Source organism: Podarcis raffonei, chromosome 1 (genome assembly GCF_027172205.1).
Source record: "Podarcis raffonei isolate rPodRaf1 chromosome 1, rPodRaf1.pri, whole genome shotgun sequence".
In the NCBI taxonomy this organism is placed as follows: domain Eukaryota; kingdom Metazoa; phylum Chordata; class Lepidosauria; order Squamata; family Lacertidae; genus Podarcis; species Podarcis raffonei.
In genome coordinates, this window is record NC_070602.1 from 10871599 (window position 1) to 10888776 (window position 17178).

Genomic DNA, 17178 nt, shown 5'->3' on the forward strand with positions numbered 1-17178 from the left:
TTAACCTTTGTATCCTGGCTTTCTGCTGATGTAATCAGAGTATCTGACAGCAGAGATCAGAAAAAATAATTCTAAAATGCAGTAACTAATGCTGTAAACAGTTATGGTCCTTTGTTTTATATCCTGCTTTTTTGGGGGGGATAATCTAAAATTGGCTTCAAGGGCAACAGAAATAATAATTGGCCTTCCCCCAAAACCTGCCCAAGCAACCAGGTTGTAATGAAGATGTTAGAACGAGGCAGGGGTTGGAGGTGTTGAGGCCAGGCTTCCTAGAGAGTGCATTCCATAACAGCAGTGCCACAACCAAAAAGGCCCTGTAGCTTGTACCCACTTGTGTCACAATGAGTGATGGAGGTTCTTGGTGCAGGACCTTAGCTCCTGGCTGAAGTCTTCATGAGGGATCTATGGACAAGGGCAATCCTTCGGGCACCACCCAGGGGACCTAAATTCTGCACCAGAAATGCAGGAAATGCAAATTTGCAGAATATGCATGATTTGAATCCCCGAGGAGTGGGAGACAGAGAGCTCTGTACTTATCTTTGGACATAAATGCTCCGTGCCCTTCCTCTGGTTTCAGCAGGCATAAGAATAATAAATAATAATAAATAATAAAAATTTATTTATACCCCGCCCTTCCTGGTTCAGAAAACCGGGCTCAGGGCATCTAACAACAAATTTAACTTAATTGATGCAACAAAAAACAGCATAAAATACAGTATAAAACATGAATAACAATAAATTCAGAATTCAAAAATCAATTTAGGGGGGGGGGAATCCATCCAATAAACATTAGATGATCACCAGGGCTAGCTGGCTAAGTTAGTCCTATTTGGGCCAGCAAGGAGACCAGGAGAGAATTAGCTGTGGGATCCCAGAGTGGGTAATCTTCATAAAAAGGGGAGGGGAATAAATGATCAGGCTAAGTTCAAATTGAAAGCCAGGCAGAATAGCTCTGTCTTACAGGCCCTGCGGAAGGAAGTTAAATCCTGCAGGGCCCTGGTCTCATGGGACAGAGCATTCCACCAGGTCGGAGCCATCACTGAGAAGGCCCTGGCCCTGGTAGAGGATAATCTGACTTCCTTAGGGCCTGGGACCTCTAAACTATGATTATTCATGGACCTTAAGAAGAGAGCCCGGCTGCAGAATCAGTCCACTGGTCCACCTAGTCCAGTATCCTGTTATCACAGTAGCCAGCCAGACGCCTGTGGAAAGCCTGCAGGACTTGAGTTCAACTGCACTCTCCCTGGCTCCCAGCAGCTAGTATTCAGAGGGAGAACACAGCAGTTGCGGCCAGTAGTCTTGCCAGGTGTGTGCTGGGCTCCTGTTCTGTCTTGCCTGTGACATTGTTGACTGACCTGCTGGAACGTTTTGTGTGATGGACCTTTCCTTGGTTCGCTTCTTTGTTTTTCAATACGAATTTAGAGCACTGTAGAAAGTGCGCAGCGCTTTCTGGAGAAATATCAGCCCGGCAAGTGGAATATTCAGTATAACCAGCTGATCCCTAGAACACCTGTTCCAAGGTAAGGAACAACTTACGGCTGGAAGGCCATTGATAGAGATTATTTCATTCTGGTTTTTGCCTGAATTTATATGGGGGGGCGTGTTGGGGCATGGGATAGGGGGTGTTGTTTTTATTAAGTCTTTGTAGAGGTCCATCATGTTCTCTCCACCACTCACAGCAGAATGGGGTGATAGAAACTTGGAACTGATGGAATATATTTCTGTGGTCTGCAAATGGGTGAGGCAATTGATTTTTGTTGAATTTTCAGGGAACAGTTTTTTTATAATAATAAAAAAATAATCTAGGTGGTTGTTGTTGTTTTAAAACAAGGTCTATCTTCCCCCAATCTGGGGAAGATCATGTGGATCTTAATCTCAGGGTTGTGCATTTGAGCTCCACATTGAGCAGAGTAAAGGTAAAGGGACCCCTGACCAATAGGTCCAGTCGTGACCAACTCTGGGTTTGCTGCGCTCATCTCGCTTCATTGGCTGAGGGAGCCGGCGTACAGCTTCCGGGTCATGTGGCCAGCATGACTAAGCCGCTTCTGGCGAACCAGAGCAGCACACGGAAGCGCCATTTACCTTCCCGCCGGAGCGGTACCTATTTATCTACTTGCACTTTGACGTGCTTTCGAACTGCTAGGATGGCAGGAGCAGGGACCGAGCAACGGGAGCTCACCCCGTCACGGGGATTCGAACCGCCAACCTTCTGATCGGCAAGGCCTAGGCTCTGTGGTTTAACCCACAGCGCCACCCGCGTCCCTACATTGAGCAGAGAGAGCCTTGCAATTGCAGGGGTGTGGTGGACCAGATGATCCTTGTATGATGCCTTCCAACTCCGCAATTCTGTGGTTCTAGGAATATCTCCAGATGTTGTGGCTGGGACTGTCAGGTGTTGTAGTTTTAAAACAGCTGGAGGGCACCCAAGATGAGAGCTCGCTCTGGTCCATCCTTCTCCTGCTATTTTTCCAGCTCTCCTTTCATATAGGCGAGCTCTCAGAAACATGACTCCCCCTACACACACACAACTGTAGTGGGGAGAGGCAGTGTGGTGTTGTGATTAAAGTAGTGGGCTACAGCCCGGGAGACCTTGGTTCGAATCCTCACTCGGCCATGAACTTCACTGGGCCAGCGATCTATAACTCAGCATTAAAGCCGCTTCCTATAGTCCTGCGTATCGTCGCTCCGTAGAACTCTTCCTCACCACCCTCTTGTTGACTTTCAGCGACATCGAAGTATCCCGGTCCTGCTTCCCCAAGCCCATCGGCCAGCTGGCCAAGGAGATTGGTCTGCTCTCAGATGAGGTGCAACTCTACGGCCAGTGCAAGGCCAAGATTTCGCTGTCGGCACTGAAGCGCCTGAAGGACCAGCCCGACGGCAGATACGTTGTCGTAACGGGGTAGGTTTCATGGCTCCGTTTCTGCTACTCTGGTCGGCTCGTAGCCTTTTTTGGTTGGGGAGCAGGGAGCAGCTTGCCAGGTGGGGTGGAACCAGCCAGTGGCATAACGTGGATTTCCAGTGCCCGGGGCTGCTTGGAGCTGGGTGGGTGGGAGAGAGGGATGGAAACAGACAGAGTATGCATGCACTTTCAGCTGCCTAATGGTGTCCGCGTCACTCAGGAGGATTGCAGCCACAGTGATAAGAAAAGAAGAGTCGTTCGCTGGAAGTGCATGTCGGGATCTCCGCCCGGCCAAGCTGATAAAGCTCATCTTCCTCCGAGTCCTTCGGAATCGCCCCCAATGAATAATTAACGACCTGAGCCTTTGATGAGGCCTCAGGCACGTTCCCCCATTCAGCAGAGAATCCAAAACAGCATGCGGAAGTGATGAGATTTATGGCTACATGCTATGCTTTATTACTAAGCTACGCAGAGAGCAAAGGAAAATACATCCTCTCTCTGTGAGAGCAGAGAGCAATTGAACAACAAAGGAACAAAGGAACAGGAAACCAGTAACGTCACACCCGTCTCCCTTCTTCCGTGAGACTTCCAACAGCCTGGAATGTCTCTGGGATGTAAACAGAGTCCTGTGACTCCAAGCAGCTGCTCAGTGGCAAAACAGAAACTAACAGTGCGACTTCCAACAGCCTGGAATGTCTCTGGAATGTAAACAGAGTCCTGTGACTCCAAGCAGCTGCTCAGTGGCTAAACAGAAACTAACAGTGCACAGCTGTGTTGAGGCAGCTCTGGGTGCTGAAATTGTGCACCCCAAACAATTTTGTGCCCAGGGCAGCTGCCCCTGTGGCCCTTCCCATGCTATGCCACTGGCTGGAGTCGCTGCACTGACTTCCCAGGAGGCAGGTGGTGTTTGTTTGCTGGGAGGGGCAGAGGTGAGACAGCACATGATCAGCATTGTGGCCATCCTGTGATTTGCTGGACCCCAAAGACCTTGTCTTGAGCTTTGAATACCAGCGCTAAGGGTGCATGCGGGAGAGCACCTTGTTCATAGCCTGTCGGCTTTGCTCGAAGGAAACGGGTGCATTTTCCCAATGCCTTGGGTTTTGTTTTTTTTCATTTCAGTATAACGCCCACACCCCTGGGAGAAGGGAAAAGCACCACAACAGTGGGACTGGTTCAAGCACTGGGAGCATACCTTGGTCGGAATGCCTTTGCCTGCGTTCGGCAGCCTTCGCAAGGACCCACGTTTGGAATTAAAGGTACGTAAAGGTGGGCCGTTGGCCTGTTCCAACAGCCTCTTCTTATGTCCAGGGTGCACCTGGAGATGCTGGGGGGGCGGGGCGGTTGAACCTGGAATCTTCTGCATTCAAGGCAGATGCACTGCTATGCGCTACATCCCTTCCCAGAACATTACTGAAAATATTGTTTCTGGTATCAGTAATTTGAACTTAAAAGTTATGAGATAACACAAGACAGCTTACAGATAAGCACATGATCTACTTTCATCTCTTGTAATTGGATGCAGGAGGTTTTCGGGCAAGCCCTTTTTTTGACACCCATCACTCCTCAGAGAAGTTTGTCGGTTTTAGAAGCCTGTGCATCCTCTTCGTAATCCAAAGATGCTCATGCTTTTTGCAAGCGCGGTCTGATGAATGGCATCCTTCCTTTTATACAGGTGGTGCGGCTGGAGGTGGATATTCTCAGGTTATTCCTATGGAGGAGGTAACTTGATTCCTTAATTTACGACTGCATTTGAGACAAAACGGTTGATGTGGGATTAGCTCAGTCGGTAGAGCACGAGACTCTTAATCTCAAGGTTGTGGGTTCAAGCCCCACATTGGGCAAAAGATTTCTGCATTGCAGGGGGTTGGAACTTGTGGTTCCTTCCAACTCTACAATTCTGTGATTCTGTGTTTAAAGCAGGGCTGGGAAACCTTTGGGAAGCATGTAGTGGTTGAAGGAACTTTTTCTACGATACCTACTTCCCTGGATCTCTGGAAATTTTGCAGTGTGACATCAAGAGATGGCTCTTGTCTCTTACCTATCACAGAGCAATTTTCTAGCCTCGCCTGTAGGAACATTGCTAATAATAATAATAATAATTTATTACCGTATTTTTTGCACCATAACACTCACTTTTTTCCTCCTAGAAAGTAAGGGGAAATGTCTGTGCGTGTTATGGAGGGAATGCGTACGGGTGGCATGCCTACGGATTTTCCTCTTCTAAAAACTATGTGCGTGTTATGGTCGGGTGCGTGTTATAGAGCGAAAAATACGGTATTTATACCCCGCCCATCTGGCTGAGTTTCCCCAGCCACTTTGGGCGGCTTCCAATCGAGTGTTAAAAACAATACAGCATTAAATATTAAAAACTTCCCTGAACAGGGCTGCCTTAAGATGTCTTCTGAATGTCAGGTAATTGTTTATCACTTTGACATCTGATGGGAGGGCTTTCCACAGGGCGGGCACCACTACTGAGAAGGCCCTCTGCCTGGTTCCCTGTAGCTTTGCTTCTCGCAATGAGGGAACTGCCAGAAGGCCCTCGGCGCTGGACCTCAGCGTTCGGGCAGAACGATGGGGGTGGAGACTCTCCTTGAGGTATACAGGACCGAGGCCATTTAGGGCTTTAAAGGTCAGCACCAACACTTTGAATTGTGCTCGGAAATGTACTGGGAGCCAATGCAGATCTCTCAGGACCAGTGTTATGTGGTCCCAGCAGCCATTCCCAGTCACCAGTCCAGCTGCCGCATTCTGGATTAATTGCAGTTTCCGGGTCACCTTCAAAGGTAGAGCGCATTGCAGTAGTCCAAGCGGGAGATAATTAGAGCATGCACCACTCTGGCAAGACAGTCCGCAGGCAGGTAGGGTCTCAGCCTGCGTACCAGGTGGAGCTGGTAGACAGCTGCCCTGGACACAGAGTTAACCTGCGCCTCCATGGAATATTTCCCTCTCCAGCTCATAGTCCTGCTTTACTGCTACTGAAGGCAAATGAGCATAATGGTCACAAATCCAATGCATTCAGGATTGGCCCTGTCCATAAGAAATCCAGTTGCAGCAGACTTAACTTAAACTTGCAATACAGTGGTGCCCCGCAAGACGAAAACCCCGCTAGACGAGAGGGTTTTCCGTTTTTTGATGCGCTTTGCAAGACGATTTTCCCTATGGGCTTGCTTCGCAAGACGGAAACGTCTTGCGAGTCTTGCAATTTTTTTCGCTCCCCCCCTTTTTTTCTAAGCCGCTAATAGCCTTTTAGCCGCTAAGCCGCTAATAGCCGCTAAGCCGCTAATAGCCTTTTAGCCGCTAAGCCGCTAAGCCTTTAATAGCCGCTAAGCCGCTAATAGCCTTTTAGCCGCTAAACCGCTAATAGCGCTAAGCCGCTAATAGGGTTGCTTCGCAAGACGAAAAAACCGCTAGACGAAGAGACTCGTGGAACGGATTATTTTCGTCTTGCGAGGCACCACTGTAACTTATAATAAGTCTGAATCTTAACACTAAGCATACTATGTACAGTCATACCTTATGTTACGTCCGCTTCATGTTACATTCTTTCAGGTTACGTCCCGCGGCGACCTGGAAGTACCGGAAAGGGTTACTTCCAGGTTTTGCCATGCGCAGAAGCGGCAAATCACAACCCGTGCGTGCGCAGACGCACCGCTGCAGGTTGTGCTCTTTTCATGTTGTGAACGAGCCTCCGGAACAGATCCTGTTCACAACCAGAGGTACCACTGTTCAGAACACCACACCAGAAGGAAAGAGAGATAGAAAGATGAAGTGTGAAACCCAGGCTCCTTCTGGCCTATTTTTATAGTCAGCAATGACCTTGACTGAAAGAGAACAGAACTAGTTTAAACTAGCTGCACTCGGCTTCTCTGAAGGAATAACCCAAACATCGTGAACCTTCTTTCACACAGAGAAGCTTCCAGAACCCTCTTGAATTAATTAGAATAGAAAGATCTCAACACACCAGATCAGTGCTTTCTGCACTAAGAAATGCAAACTGACATTTTCCGTCCTCTCTAGTTTAATCTCCACCTCACTGGCGACATCCATGCCATTACTGCAGCCAATAACCTGGTCGCTGCTGCTATTGATGCCCGCATCTTCCACGAGGCCACGCAGTCTGATCAGGTAACATGGTGCGATTTATCTTTTCCCCTGTAGCATTTGTGTGTTTGTATGACTTGTTGAGTGCCCTGCAGCCACTAATGAAGTGTCTATGCTCCTTAAGGCTCTCTATTCCCGATTGGTCCCTTCTGTTGACGGCGCCAGGAAGTTCTCCAACGTCCAGATCCAGAGATTGCGGGTGAGTTTGCAGAGCCTGTTCCGGTAACCAATTTCCCTTCCGTGTGGATGATTCATGGACTATATATTCAGGGATGTGACCATCTTGCATGTTCGCAAGCATAGAATTTGGTGCAAAGCCCAGAATCCTTTTATTTCATTTTAATAACTTGTACTGAAAACAGCAAAGCATAGAAAAAACCAGGCAAACAGGAGGCAAAAAATGCAAGGTTGGGTATCTGGCAAATGTATGCAAAGAGAAAAAAGTTACAAAATTGAAAAGTCGCACTTTTCGGACTAATCAAGAGCACCTAATGAAGTCATATTTGTGCATCAGTGTTGTCATGTAAGCCATCAGGAGCCAGCAGACAGTTGCAAAACCCAGAATCTTGGCCCTGTAATTTATGAGATTTGCACCCAGGCAAAGTGTGGTGTACTATGCCAGCCCTCACCAACGCCCTCCAGCTGTTTTGGTGGATAGTCTGAAAGAGCTGGAGGGCACCAAGTTGGAGAAGGCTGATTTGTACAAGTCTCTCTATTTCTTCAGGAAAATCTGGCTCTGCATTATGTATCTTCTTTCAGATTAGGCTCCTGTTCAAGTTAGCTAGGCACACTTAGGACCCATATCTATAGCTGGCCCATTGAAGCTGAAATTCTGGCTTAAAAAAAATTCTGTCACTTACATCATTCCTGGTTTGCACAGGATGCTAACCCATGGCTTAAACAAACCATGGTTCAGAGTTATGTGCAAACCAGGCTTTTTCACATTTCTTCTTGGCAGGTTTCAAGTTTCAGCCTAGGCTTTTAGAAGCAGCTCTCCCTTTATTATTTTGCTTTAAGAACGATTCCAACCCCCCCCCCTGAAGTTGCTCATTTCCTATAACTACCCACCATCTTATTTCTCTCCCCCTCCTTTCGTTCCTCCTCAGAGATTGCATATTGAGAAAACAGACCCAAGGGCTTTGACGGATGATGAAATAAACAAATTTGTGAGATTGGATATTGATCCAGACAGCATAACATGGCAAAGAGGTATTGGCGCAAAAATAACCCACAGTGGGCAAAGTAGAATGACGTTTAGAAGCGTGCGGGAGTATGAGCTTTAGTATTTGTGTGTGTACAAAAAAAAAATGGTTTAAGGTTTAGACTTAGAGATTCCTACTTATTTCCCTCCACTGCCTGTCCCCATCCCAGAGCCTTCAATGTTAGCCAAAATCTGATTGCACACAGATTATAGATAGTTATGGTCCTCCGCTTCCCGTGTAGCAGAACTGTCCATCCTCCAAGGAGACGGCCGTTGCTTCTCTGCATGAGTCATTGCTCTGGGCTTGCCGACTTCCAATCAGGAACATCCCCAGAATTACAGAGTTATTGATAGGGCTGGCTCAAGATTTGAGGAGGGCCCTGTGCAACAACCCCTCTGCTGAGCCTTCTCCTTCCTATGTGCTCCCTCGGTGGGCTTATGTGGCAGCAGGAAGTGGCCGGCAGAGATGTCAGCACAGGGAGCTACCATTTAATTTGATTTTCTTGGCAGGATAGCCGCCCGGACGCTGCTGGGCAGCTCTTGAGATGTAGCTGCTCAGCGCTGATTGGAACGCATGGGGAAACTGTTGACCTCTAAAAGTTTTTGGGAGGGAGAGGGCTGTGCACCTGTGTCTGTGTGTTCCTGCATGTCTTTGAGTGTGTGCATGTATGAGTAGGCATTCACCTTTCAGCAGCTTTTCTGAGCTAATGGGGCAGGCAGCCTAAGGCCCAGGGGCCAGATGCGGCCCAATCACCTTCTGAATTCGGTCCGCGGGCGGTCCAGGAATCAGTGTGTTTATACATGAGTATAATGTGTCCTTTTGTTTAAAATGCACCTCTGCGTTATTTGTGGGGCCTGCCTGGTGTTTTTACATGAGGAGAATGTCTGCTTTTATTTAAAATGCATGTCTGGGTTATTTGTGGGGCATAGGAATTCGTTCATTCCCCCCCCCCAAAAAAAAATAGTCCAGCCCACCACATGGTTTGAGGGACGGTGGACCGGCCCACGGCTGAAAAAGGTTGCTGACCCTTGCTAGCCCCCCCCAAAAAAACCTGCCTAAAATGCCCATATCACAGGGTCCTTTTTAACCTGCTTTCAACCATCCATCCATTCATTCTCTCCTTCCCTCCCTCTCCTCGCTTTCCCTTGCTCAGTGATGGACACAAATGACAGGTTTCTGCGGAAGATCACTATTGGGCAGTCTCCAACCGAAAAGGGGTTCTCACGCACAGTAAGTGCCCTTTCCTTTCTCATTCCAAAATGCTTTCCTATTGCGGGGGGGCAGGGGCGGGACTGGCTGGTCTTTGAACAATAGCATCTTACCCTCCCTTAGCAACTGGGCTCACCTTGAGCCAAGAGGTGTTGGGGTTTTTTCCCCCCACTGAGTGTTCTTCTACAAATGATGTGCATGAGAACATAAAAGGGGGGGGGTAATAATATGTACCTGGTGCTAAATTGCTCTGAGGGGCTGGCTTTTCCACCCACAGTGTTTTGGAGTACAGTGGTACCTTGGTAATCAAAAAGCTTGGCTCCCAAACAAATCGGCTCCTGAACGCTGCAAACCCAGAAGTGAGTACAGTGGTACCTCTGGATGTGAACGGGATCCGTTCCGGAGCCCCATTCGCATCCTGAGTAGAATGCAACCCGCGCCTAAGCGTCGCGATTCGCTGCTTCTGCACATGCATGTGACGTCATTTTGAGCATCTGCGCATGCACGAGCGGTGAAACCCGGAAGTAATGCGTTCCGTTACTTCCGGGTTGCCACGGAGCGTAATCTGAAAACGCTCAACCTGAAGCATGCTTAACCCAAGGTATGACTGTATTCTGGTTTGCAAATGTTTTTCAGAAGCTAAACGTCCAACACGGCTTCTGATTGAGTGCAGGCAGCTCCTGCAGCCAATTGGAAGCCGCACCTTGGTTTTTGAACCGTTTCAGGAGTCGAACGGACCCCCAGAACGGATTAAATTTGAGAACCAAGGTACCCCTGTAGTCTTCTCCATTTCAGACATTTAGTTTGCTTGACTCTGTGTTGTCTTTGGCATAAAAAATGGCACTCTTCCAGCACAATCTTGCGCTGTCTTTCCTGTAGAACCGGGGTAGTGGTTGGAAACCTTTTTCATCCCTTCTGGGGACGGCATGCGGGTGGTAGGTGGAGCCAGAGGCAGAATGTGGGTGGAGCAATGGAGGTGACTCTTACCTTACAACAGGTGACTTTCCAGCCATGCGAAAGTGAGAGGTGTGTGTATTGTAGACACCCGTCATTTATCTCTATTTTATTTATATATTTTGTTTCCCAAGATTTAGATACCGCTTGATTGTAATAAAACCTCAAAATGGTTTACAAAAACAGTAACATTATCAGGGGTTGGGGGAACAGCTAAAAACGATTGGGAACATTTAATTAAAAAAAAAACAGAATCGGCGATTAATTTGAACCACAGGCAACACGCAGCTTAGAATGTGCTAACAAAATATTTACAAAATTATAATGTTTCACAATTCATAAACAGAAAATATGCAGTGGAGTAACAAATCATCGGAGTCAAATAATGTTCATGAACAACAGTAGAGAGCATAGTTAGTCAGTGTCAAAGAACCTGGAGATGGAGGCAAAATGCCTTTCAACAGTCACAGTCCTGCAAATGAGCAGTGATTGGTCCTCCGAACAAAGCGTAGAACAGTTTTTACTACACTTCTCGGTGATTGCTGATCCTTTGCTACTAGATGTACCTGTAGGGACAATTCATTTGCTGATGATGAATTACCATTGAAACAGTTCATCATCCGGAAAAACGGTTCTGCACTGACTGTGACTGTTGTTGTTAGCAAATTATTAGCCGCGTGTTGCTTGTGGCTGTTCAGAGTTGTCTGTTTTGCAACACAGGGGATTTCCTTGGTTGTTTATTCAAAAACCAGATTAAAGCATACGTCATCATTCTGCACGCCTTAAACAAAGATGTTTTTAGCAAGCAGCAAAAAAAGTACAGTGAAGGCACTTGCCCAGTGTCAACAGGCAGGAAATTCCAAAGTGTGGTGCTGCCACACTAAAGATGGATTTCTTCCAGGCAAGCAAGAGGCGTTGTGGCAGTTCATGTTGGAAAACGCCCTGGGGTGCTCCTGCAGCCCCTGCACTCCGAGCGTCCTCCGGTGTGCGCAGCTTTGGAAAAGGCATTTCGCTTCTTCTCCAGTGCGCTCAGCGACATATACCAGATGGCATATGCACACTAATCTTCTAGCATTGCATAGCAAGAAGCATGAGACATCATAGAGCTAATCTACGTATTTATTTACACACTATGTACACACTATGTACTCTGCTTAAAAAGCAGAGACATCACCTTGCCAACAAAGGTCCCTATAGTTAAAGCTATGGTTTTCCCAGTAGTGATGTATGGAAGTGAGAGCTGGACCATAAAGAAGGCTGATCGCCGAAGAATTGATGCTTTTGAATTATGGTGCTGGAGGAGACTCTTGAGAGTCCCATGGACTGCAAGAAGATCCATTCTGAAGGAAATCAGCCCTGTGTGCTCACTGGAAGGACAGATCCTGAAGCTGAGGCTCCAATACTTTGGCCACCTCATGAGAAGAGAAGACTCCCTGGAGAAGACCCTGATGTTGGGAAAGATGGAGGGCACAAGGAGAAGGGAACGACAGAGGACGAGATGGTTGGACAGTGTTCTTGAAGCTACCAGCATGAATTTGACTAAGCTGCGGGAGGCAGTGGAAGACAGGAGTGCCTGGCGTTCTCTGGTCCATGGGGTCACGAAGAGTCGGACACGACTAAACGACTAAACAACAACACCGTGTTGCAAAATGATGCATGTCTAAAAAGTGTGTCACCAGCACGACAAGTTTGCAAAGCTCTGCTAAGCAATTCAGCTACCCAGAGGTCAGGGGTTGAACAAAGTGTATGGGGTGAAGGAGGGGGGTGTTCGCTCCAGCCTTGCCCACTTTGGCCCTCCCCACCGCCAGGGTGCCCAGATACAAACGAGGGCAAAGCTCTGGGAATGTCAGTGGGTGTTGTTTGCTATCCCTGTCGAAATCCCCTCGTCTTATCTCAGCCTTTGCAGGAGCCCTGCACATCCACCAGCATGCAGCCCCCAACCACTTCCCTCCAAGGAAACAGGGCCCTTGCGAGATGTCCCTCCCACCAGATGTCAAAGAGCAAAATAACTACCAAACTTTTAGAAGACATCTGAAGGCAGCCCTGTTTAGGGAATGTTGAATAGGTTATTGTATTTTAGTGTTTTGTTGGAAGCCACCCAGAGTGGCTGGGGAAACCCAGCCAGATGGGCAGGGTATAAATAATATATTATTATTATTATTATTATTATTATTATTATTATTATTATTAAGATTCCCCCACCCCACATCCCCACGATAGTTTGTATCCAGAGACAGTGGTTCTCCTTTAAAACAAAAAAATGTCACTTGGGTTGAAAGGAGACTGTTTTTGACCCTGTCCTTCCCTCCGGCAGGCTCAGTTCGACATCACAGTTGCCAGTGAAATCATGGCGGTCTTGGCTCTCACAGATGGCCTGGAGGACATGAGGCGTCGCCTAGCCAAAATGGTGGTGGCTTCCAGCAAGAACGGCGTTCCAATTACCACAGAAGATCTGGTACGTAGGCCGTAATCATCCTCAGAAGACGAAACTTCGCGAAAACTGACCTTGACGGTGCAAGTTTCCCAGAAACCTCTGCCGGACTTAATTCGGGTTCAGCTGTCTCTTGGATCTGGGTGTTTTGCTCATAAACCTTTGCTGGCCCAAGGATAACTTAGAAGCATAGAATTGTGGAGTGGGAAGGGACCCAAAGGTCATCTTTTCCAGGCACAGGCAACCTTGGCCTTCCAGATGTTTTGGGACTACAACTCCCATGATCCCTAGCTAACAGGACCAGTGGTCAGGGATGATGGGAATTGTAGTCCCAAAACATCTGGAGGGCCGAGTTTGCCTATGCCTGATTTAGTCCAACCCCCTGCAGCGCAGGAACGAAGCAGAACTTGCGGAGCGTAGAGACAGGAGGCAAAGGCGGGGTTGTCGGGCTGGCGTCCTGGTAAGATTACAGAGGAGTCCATCTAAACCACCACTCCCCAGCATATTTCTTGCCAATGTGAGATCTCTTGCCAACAAGATGGATGAATTGAGGTTGCAGGCAGCAAAGAACAGCCTTGTAAAAGATTGCTGCGTTTTATTTGTCATTGAGACATGGCTTCAACCGTCCATACCAGACACAGCTATTCAGTTGGAAGGCTGGGTGGTACATCGTCATGACCGAGGCATGGACTTCGGAAAAACCAGAGGAGGGGGGCTGTGCGTATATGTGAACAAATGCTGGTCCAATAATTCTAAGACTGTGGGCAGTCACTGTTCACCGGATTTGGAATATGTGGCTGTTAAATGTAGACCAGCCTATCTCCCTAGGGAGTTTACAGCTGTTATGTTAACTGGTGTGTACGTGCCACCAGATGCCAATGCCAACTTGGCTTTGGGATGCCTGCAGAGCCTTATCAGCAGCCAGCAAGACAAGTATCCTGAAGCTGTGCACATCATTGCGGGAGACTTCAACCATGTAGAACTTAAAACAGTGCTCCCAACGCTCTATCAGCATGTGAAATGTCCCACAAGAGGGGACAAGACACTAGATAAAGTTTATTCGAATGTAAATCACGGCTATAGGGCTTTACAGCTGCCACACTTGGGCCAGTCCGACCATATGTCTTTGTTCCTGGTACCAGCATATATCCCACTCAGGAAACGGGCTCCCACAATATTAAAATCTGTTAAAATCTGGCCTGAAGGTGCTATTCACCAGCTGCAGGACTGTTTTGAGAGAACTAATTGGGATATTTTCGATCGTTCAGACCTGGAGGAGCACACGGCGGCAGTTCTGTGCTATATCAATCACTGCACAGACACTGTCACAGTAAACAAATCCATCCGGTTTTATCCCAATCAGAAACCCTGGATGAATAGAGAGGTCCAGGGCCTGTTGCGGGAAAGGAACAGGGCTTTCAGGTCAGGCGAGGTGCAGCTTTACAGTGTGGCAAGAGCAAACTTGAAGAGGGGTATTCGACAGGCAAAACGGGATTATAGGCTGAGGATTGAGGACAATTTAAGGAGCAACAACACAAGACAGATGTGGCAGGGGATTCAGCACATTACCAACTACAAACCTAACCTTGGTGCTGTCGACGGTGACCCTTTGCTGGCGGAGGAGCTTAACCTCTTCTTTGCTCGCTTCGAGAAGGAGCCACCTGAGACGCCGGTATTACAGCCACCAGCCCATAGGGGCCCCTCATTCACGGTAGAGGAGCATGAGGTGAGAAAGGTATTGAGGATGGTGAATCCGAGGAAGGCGGCTGGACCTGATGGCATCACTGGAAAGGTGTTGAAGGGCTGTGCGGATCAGCTGGCGAGGGTCTTTACTAAGATCTTCAACAAGTCCTTACACCAGTCTATTGTCCCACCCTGCCTGAAGTCGTCAACTATTGTCCCTCTGCCTAAAAAATCCACAATCAGTAGTTTGAACGACTACAGACCAGTTGCACTGACTCCAATCATCATGAAGTGTTTTGAGAAACTGATGCGCCGTCATATTATTTCCTGTCTTCCATCAACTTTTGACAACTACCAGTTTGCATACAGGGCAAATAGATCCACAGAGGACGCTATCACCACTACTCTCCATGCTGCTCTGTCCCATCTGGAGCAGCCGGGGAGTTATGTGAGGCTGCTGTTTGTGGACTTTAGCTCAGCTTTTAACACTATCCTCCCCCATAGACTGGTGTCCAAGCTAGAGGCGATTGGACTCTCCAACTCCACCTGTCTCTGGGTTTTGGATTTTTTGTCAGAACGTTCTCAGAGGGTTAGAGTAGGGTCACATATGTCCACAGCCCTTAGCCTTAACACCGGCTCACCACAGGGTTGTGTGTTGAGTCCCCTGCTCTATGCTCTCTATACGTATGACTGTACAGCCACCTATTCCAGCAACAAAATCATCAAGTTTGCTGATGACACTACGGTGGTAGGGCTCATTTCAGGAGGGGATGAGTCCGCCTATCGGGACGAGGTGGAGCGGCTCTGTGTTTGGTGTGGAGAGAACAATCTGGCTCTTAATACGGCTAAGACCAAGGAATTAGTGGTGGATTACAGGAAAAAAAAGGCGGACATTCAGCCCTTGCATATCAATGGGGAACGGGTGGAGAGGGTGGCGGAATTCAGGTTTTTGGGAGTAACTATCGATCAGGGCATGACTTGGAGCGCAAATACCACTGCTCTGGTGAAGAAGGCCCAGCAGAGAATTTATTTCCTCAGACTTTTAAAGAAGAACAATCTGAGTGAGAGACTGCTGGTGTCCTTCTACCGAGGCTCCATAGAGAGCATTCTTACATACTGTATTTGTGCTTGGTTCTCCAGTTGTACAGCTAGGGAGAGGAAGGTGCTCCAGAAGGTCATAACCACAGCACAAAGGATTATTGGTCAACCTCTCCCATCTTTGGAAGAATTGTACGGTTCCCGTTGTCTTAGGAAAGCAAACAACATCCTGCAGGATTCATCTCACCCGGGATACAGTCTGTTTGCACTACTGCCTTCTGGCAGGAGATATAGAAACATCAAGTCAAGGACAAATAGACTGAAAAACAGTTTTTACCCGAGAGCTGTGGCCCTTTTGAATGCTGTAACTCGATAGTGTGACCTGGGAGATTGATGGGTGTGGGTGTGGCTGGAATGTGGTTTGTTGGTTGTTGTTGTTGTTTTGCTTTTGTTGTTTTTAAGGGATGGCATCCAATTTCGTTGCACTTGTGCAATGTTGCACGTGTGTAATGACAATAAAGAATCTATCTATCTATCTATCTATCTATCTATCTTTGCAAGCCCCTTGTGATTCAGGTAGTCTGAGGAGACCCTGCTCCAGAATCCCATTGTGTGCCTAAGGTAAATTTCCCTGGACACCAGCTTTAATTTACATTTTAAAATTAAAAATAGGGAGAAGTAGAGGCCTCGCACGCACCAAGGCTGGTCTCTTCGGCACTCGAACACTATGCTTAGGATCCCAGAGGTAGATCGTACATGTGTGAAATTGCCCTACCTGTAATTATGGAATGGTGAGCATGGCATCCTCAATTGTGTTCATTTAGCATCCTATTTCTGTCAAGGTAGAATAGTGGGCTCCCTTGCGGTTCTTGGAGCATCCTAAGAAATTGGTCAGAACTGCCACCCAGGTAACTCTAAACACTTCTTTCTTTAGGGAGTTAGTGGTGCCCTGGCAGTTTTGATGAAAGATGCTATTGAGCCAAACCTCATGCAGACTCTGGAGGTAAGTGCATATCTTGTGCAAGCTTTGTGCTTTCAGTTGGAAATCGGAAAACCTACCTGCCCCCCCCCAAATGCTGTGAGGCAGTGGTTCTCAAGAACATTTTGCACCTGACAACCAATCACCCCTTCACGCTTTGCCTTGTTTGTTTGCTGTGTTTCCAAAGTGGTTTACGATTAAAAAAACATTAACACAAACAAATGGGATAGCTCAGTCATGAGACCCTTAATCTATGAAATGGTAGAAAAATAATCTCAGAGTGGAATCAGCTGCCGATGGCACTAGATCCCTGGCCTGGATTTATCCTCTTCTGGGGAAGGAGGGACAAAGGCTGCCTCAACAGATCTCCCAGGCCACTGGTGGTCCAGTCAGGAGCTGGTGGCTCTCTGCTGCTTGGCCTAGCTTCTGCCTTACCTCAGAGCACACAGGTTGTAAATGGAGATTGGTCTTCATGTTGCTTAAAGCAGAAATTATATAGACTTGTCAAGGGCAACTGGCCATGATCAATAGAACCTCCCCATGCAGAGGCATGGAATACGAGTTACTGTGAGGAAAACAAGAGGAAGTGTTGTTTATCCAGAGGTGTTGTTGGAATCAGGATGCTAGCCTAGTATATCCAACAGGGATTCTTGCAAATCCTGCAGGCTCTTAATCCAGAGGC

The 17178-nt window shown here is 47.7% G+C and overlaps 2 protein-coding genes across 2 annotated transcripts in view; one reads left to right on the top strand and one right to left on the bottom strand.

Moving 5' to 3' along the window:
* MTHFD1 (methylenetetrahydrofolate dehydrogenase, cyclohydrolase and formyltetrahydrofolate synthetase 1) overlaps positions 1 to 17178 on the top strand; it is a 79603-nt gene that overhangs the window by 33650 nt on the left and 28775 nt on the right. The window contains exons 10-19 of the mRNA XM_053404739.1: positions 1423 to 1520; positions 2726 to 2899; positions 4019 to 4155; positions 4572 to 4618; positions 6917 to 7024; positions 7125 to 7199; positions 8107 to 8209; positions 9356 to 9432; positions 12680 to 12820; positions 16452 to 16520. Coding sequence (XP_053260714.1) covers positions 1423 to 1520; positions 2726 to 2899; positions 4019 to 4155; positions 4572 to 4618; positions 6917 to 7024; positions 7125 to 7199; positions 8107 to 8209; positions 9356 to 9432; positions 12680 to 12820; positions 16452 to 16520 — 1029 coding nt within the window. The remainder of the gene's footprint in view (positions 1 to 1422; positions 1521 to 2725; positions 2900 to 4018; positions 4156 to 4571; positions 4619 to 6916; positions 7025 to 7124; positions 7200 to 8106; positions 8210 to 9355; positions 9433 to 12679; positions 12821 to 16451; positions 16521 to 17178) is intronic.
* ZBTB25 (zinc finger and BTB domain containing 25) overlaps positions 1 to 17178 on the bottom strand; it is a 96889-nt gene that overhangs the window by 14480 nt on the left and 65231 nt on the right. The gene's annotated exons all lie outside the window — the stretch shown is intronic.